General features: G+C 40.6%; 1 protein-coding gene across 1 annotated transcript in view; it reads right to left on the reverse strand.

The window, feature by feature from the left end:
* Nucleotides 1-5,027, reverse strand: part of LOC106533572 (lysine-specific demethylase 2A) — a gene marked incomplete at both ends in the record, with an annotated part of 8,245 nt that extends 3,218 nt beyond the window's left edge. The window contains 6 exon segments of the mRNA XM_014029926.1: nt 336-947; nt 1,066-1,165; nt 3,076-3,108; nt 3,639-3,722; nt 4,311-4,439; nt 4,904-5,027. Coding sequence (XP_013885380.1) covers nt 336-947; nt 1,066-1,165; nt 3,076-3,108; nt 3,639-3,722; nt 4,311-4,439; nt 4,904-5,027 — 1,082 coding nt within the window.
* Nucleotides 5,028-5,933: the final 906 nt, after the last annotated feature.

Below are 5,933 nucleotides of genomic sequence, written 5' to 3' on the forward strand. Positions count from 1 at the left end.
GTCAAGTTTGATGCATTGAACACGGACACAGGCTGAACAGGAAACAGATATTATACTTCAAAATAAAATGAATACAAAATGGCATGCGGGCGTTACRCTGAATGTTAACTGATAAGTAATAAACAAACACAAAAAACTCCAGGTTAATGAATTTAAATGTGGGGAACAAACTTCTTTGAGATAACTCTAAGAAGTTTAAGATGAACTGAGATAATAAAAATATTAAACTGATGTGCATATGTGTATATATTTGCTCTGAAGCTACTGAAACCCTCAGATATCAGTGTTGACCTGTAGCTACAGGTTCTGACYCAGTTAGTGAAGGCTGAGCATACCGGACTGGGTCTTTGCATGCTGGGGGTGCTGCAGGGTGACAGTCAGGTAGGAGCCACTCAGCAGGTCATCATTCAGATCAGACACCAGGAGGACAGGAGGTTCTGGATCTGAATCCCACTGTCCTTCCTCATCCTCATCCTCTCTTCTCATGTCTTCATCATCTACTGTGTCCATCTCCTCTTCGTCAGGTTCATACTCCTGCCCATCACTGTCGTCTTCATTGTAGCCCGTCCTGCGTCTCCAGTGCCGGCGATGCAGCCGTTCTTTGTCTCCTTCACTGTCACCCTCCTCCTCATCGTCATCTTCGTCTTCGTCATCTTCATCGTCGTCRTCTTCATCATCGTCATCATCGTCCGATTCGTCCGACTCGTCTCCTCTTCGGTGCATCCTGGATCCTCCGCGGAGCCTGACGCCTCGTCCTCTCCGACCCACCTCCCTCATACCCATCCCTCTTCTTGTTCTGTGGAGGGAGGCGGAGCCATGAGTCCCAAGCCCCGCCCTGTTTCCTCTGTGGGACAGGCCTCCTCGCAACAAGCCCCTCCTGTTGGCACCGAACGCCCTCCTGTGGCCCCCTCCTCGAGCAGAGAGAACCATCTTTCTTCTTTGAGATCCTGCAGAGATTACAACAAAATAACAATACCTCYTGAAATTCAAGTACTAGTTACTGTCCAGTACTTTGTTTCCAGGAGAAAAAAACTTTAGCTAAGGTTTAGCTTTAAACAGACAAACCATCATCATCACTGGCCGAGTCGTCCCCGTCATGGCTGTGTAGGTGTCGCCGATAAATCTTAGCTATGCGAGCGTCCAGCAGGGAGGAAGATTTCCTCTTCTGAACATGAGAGAAGATGAAATACGACCATTAAAGGAAAATTATAGTRGCTAGAAAATAAAGAGAGTAGAACAGTATCTAATGGTAAAAGTAGCAGAATTGTACAYAGTAACARAATGCTAGCTAAAAGCTAAAAGTAGCAGAATGACTCACAAAAGGCTCCCCTCTCCTACATGATGCTTTTTGATTCATTAAATTGTTCACAACACACTTGCTTACTTAAAGACCGTGTAAAGTAAATTTTAATGCTTTCTTCATTAAACATTATAAATGTCACGCTTGCATTRTTGTAAATGAGTAAAACGTCTCACAACTGTAGATAGTTTAATTTTGGAGGTATAGATCAATTTGTGTTTAAAGATATGTTTGTTTCAGGATTTTCTGGGTGTGCTTTAAAAGGCGGCCGCGTGATGAAACGCAGCCGCCTTAARCATAACCCCGGCTTAGCCCCGCCCCCTACTGCTCCAGCAGTATAAAAACTTCTTCGCCTTGGCCTTGCTGTYCACTTGCTAATCGCAGATAGCATCAGATAGCAATAGYAAAGATATTTTGTTGTTGTYAGCTGGCTAAACAATTCCCATTTTACTTCAGATAGTTTTACTAACTACCTGGAGACAGTTGGGATTTATGGACTGTAGTTTGRTTCATGAGGCTCTACCGACCTCCTCCCTCCTGGACTCTCCTCCCGACATCGCCACCTCTCCTGCACCTGACGGTGGGATAATGCCTTACCCAATAAACGTAGCAAGTTGCTGTTTGTGCTTATATTGTAAATATTCTAAGTGTTGGCTATTTAGTGCATGATTCAAGTTTCGAGGGACCCTCCGACTCGCGCGTGTTAGACTCCTTGGTCTGTGTTTTAAGACGGGTCGGGTGGGGGACCGTGGGGAGAGAGGGCGCTGCGAGGCACTGAGTCCACGGCCCCGGGAAGTGGTGAGGTCGGAGCGGAGAGGGCGCTGTAAAGCTCGAGCCCTTCCTTGCAGACCCAGAGCCGGTCGCGGCGCACCGCCCTGACGAAATGCGCCCGGAGAATGAGTAGGGCTGGAGGACTCCAAGGCTGCCAGCCTTCACGAACATCTCCTCCTCAGTACAGGACACAGACACAGTGACGCTCAGCGCATGGGCGTGGCTTCAGCTCCTCCAGCTGACACGCCCCCAGCGTTTTCAGAACAGAGCCAATGATGTTTTTTCATTATTTTTCAGACTTAATTTTATAAAGTAAACTATGTTTTTAATCAGTAAAATTTAGAAGGGTGATTAATAACACATATTTCTGTTGTGTGACAAACTCAAAACACAAATTGAATTTTACTTTACACGGTCTTTAAATCACAGAGTTGAACTTAAGTTGATTGAAAAAAAGTCACCATCTGCTGGTTGTAGTATTTATCTGGAGGAGAACCAGTCAGTTAGCCTACATGTCTCTGTTTTCAGGGCAACTCTGYTTTAAATGTTTGCAACAAGCTACAAGAGTTAGCCTGTTAGCAGACTGTTGCAGAATTATTTCAGAGGTTAAAATCCAGTTAATTAATTAACATCAGCTTGTTACCTTACAGAGAGCAGAACAGCAAAGAAGAAATAACAAAAGAAACTATAGAATTATAAATACATTTGAAATAAATACAAAAACAGTCTTAACAGTGGTGTTTTAGATTTCATTACCTTTAGATACATATTGAAAATGTAAATGTTTTCAGTATTTGTAATTATATCATCAACTTTGATCCTAAATATTATCATTATAAAAATGGCTGATCACAAATTATTGGTTTAATATAATAATAGTGTGAAACTGTAGTATTTTATCCAAGGCTACCATACTGTCAGAGTCTCATACCAGCCCATGCCTTTAGAGAGAAACTAGCTGAAAGGTTTTAAAGATAAATTCCTCAGACCTGAWGAACACTCACCAGTGGAAGACTATCACTTCCTTCACCTTTAGACTGTGGAGAAAACAGGAAAATGTCACTTTCACATTCAAGAACTACAGAGGTGCCAACCTGGAGTCATCCCAAAACATTAAGATTGTCTCGGAGCATTTGCGTCGTGCGTTCGTTTTTGNACCACACACGCAGACTTTTCTGGCATTATTCCAACGTGTTTCTGCCTTCATGCGACGACAGATTGGATGCCTTAACAGAAGTCTAGTAGGGTATTCACAGGATTGGAGTGCTTTGTTGATGCGCTTGTGTTTCTTTGTCCTTCTCTTCGGTCCTTGTGGGGACATGTTGAGTTCTGTGCTCCAGTGGGTGGTGGTTACTCAGACATGGTTTTAACAGCAGCACAATGTAAATCCATTAAAAATGTGTGTAAAATGTATGCTTCTAATTTGAGAAACAAAAGACATCTGTCCTCTGCTAATATAAAAGGTCACTTATTTTGAGTAAAAAAGTCTATATTTTTAAGCATGTCTAAGAAGTAGAACACACTGAAACCAAGTGATCACTATTCAAATCATTGCAGCATTGTGTACCTCTCGATCAGTGATCCCCTGGACACAACTGGGACACTCCCAACAGCTGGGCAGGTCTTTATTCACCACTCCTTCACTTTGAACCTGCCAGGGGAGACCAAGACAAATGAAGAGGAAATAACTGATTAAATGTATCTAGGCTGTGCTTGGACCTACAATCATGGGAAAACACAAGTCCATCTTTTTTATTATGGGGTTTTACAAATCAAGTCAAAATAACAATCATCAGTTTTTTAAATCCAGTTCCATAAATAGTTCAAACCCTGTGCCAAAAGCATACAACAGTCACTGTCAATATTTACTAAAATAAAAATAAAAAAGCTAGGACCTGATGATCAAGGCACAATTTACATGAGGCAAATTTTGAGTGAAACTGGCTTTTCCTGTGTGGTTTGGTTGTTCATGAACACAACAATGGTGCTTGTTTCCACTGAAACAGAAGCCTTGTGAATCCAGGTCTCAGAGCAGAGGTTTTTGTGAACCCCTATGATAATGTACCGTTTTGTTTTAGTGAAGTGTCTATGATAATGTACTGTTTTGTTTTTGTGAAGTGTCTATGATAATGTACCGTTTTGTTTTAGTGAAGTGTCTATGATAATGTACTGTTTTGTTTTTGTGAAGTGTCTATGATAATGTACCGTTTTATTTAGTGAAGTTTTTATGATAACGTACCGTGAGGCAGGCAGGATGGGCGATCTGTGCACAGTTGGAACACTCCATCAGTGTGAGGGACAGGTCTCCACTCTCCTCCTGATTGGGTTCTTTGCAGATCTCACAGACAGCAGACAGRGGAAGGCCCGGCTAGAGGAAACACAGGAGATTATAGGACAGGTGCACACATCATACAAAGAATCAGWGCCGTTTCACATGCAACACAAAACTTTAATAAACCGGCAGATAAGAAAGCTTCTATTTAAATTAAAACTCTAATTTATCACCTGAAGATATCTGATCAGTGTCTGAATACTCAGTCCTGGTTCCTTTATTCTTATTCCTGACATCCTGTCACCAATCCATAAGATGATTGGAAGTCTTCTACGAAGGTGTTATTTTAAACTTGTCACACAAATTTGAATCAGGAAAATAGAACTCCCCAAAAAAAAAAAAACATTTAAATGTAATGTTACTGTTTTGTGTTTATAAAATATTGATGAGAGAATGTTTGTCTTATCATCTGTGAGTAACAACATGTGAGTTCCTGCACTGTAAAACCCCTCTGGTCCWGTTACCACTGTGTATGATCATTGAAAACATGTGTTCCTTACAGAGAGACACTGTCGCAGCACACAGGTCTGCTTCAGTTTGCCTGGTCCTCCAAACTTCTTCATGTCTCTGCAGAAGTTACAGTCCCCACACTCTGGTCTCACACAGGCCTCACACCGCTTACATCTGGAAGGAGTCACAACAGGACAGGAAACAAAGTGCACTGAGGACACTTTCACTGATATATTCATTCTTTCAGGATGGTAAAGTTTGGTCTCTTTAAACAACTGATCCAGATTAATGCAGATACAATCCATACAAACACAACCAAAGTCAACGTGTCTCAGCTGCTGATGGTGATTTAAAGACATGTAGGACAACAGCAACAAAAATAGTATATTTACATAATGAGGCAGGATTTGTCATTGTTAATTTACCGTATTTATCCGTGTATAATACGATCTCATGTATAATACGATCTCATGTATAATACGAGCTCATGTATAATACGACCTCATGTATAATACGACCTCATGTATAATATGATCTCATGTATAATATGATCTCATGTATAATACGACCTCATGTATAATACGACCTCATGTATAATACGACCTCATGTATAATATGATCTCATGTGTAATATGACCTCATGTATAATACGACCTCATGTATAATACGACCTCATGTATAATACGATCTCATGTATAATACGACCTCATGTGTAATATGATCTCATGTGTAATATGATCTCATACGATCTCATGTATAATACGACCTCATGTATAATACGACCTCATGTATAATACGACCTCATGTATAATACGACCTCATGTATAATATGATCTCATGAATAATATGATCTCGTATAATACGATCTCATGTATAATACGACCTCATGTATAATACGACCTCATGTGTAATACGACCTCGTATAATACGACCTCATGTATAATATGATCTCATGTATAATATGATCTCATGTGTAATAGGATCTCATGTGTAATACGATCTCATGTATAATACAACCTCATGTATAATATGATCTCATGTATAATATGATCTCATGTATAATATGATCTCATGTATAAT

This window comes from Austrofundulus limnaeus, unplaced genomic scaffold, assembly GCF_001266775.1.
Source record: "Austrofundulus limnaeus strain Quisiro unplaced genomic scaffold, Austrofundulus_limnaeus-1.0 Scaffold975, whole genome shotgun sequence".
Taxonomy (NCBI): Eukaryota; Metazoa; Chordata; class Actinopteri; order Cyprinodontiformes; family Rivulidae; genus Austrofundulus; species Austrofundulus limnaeus.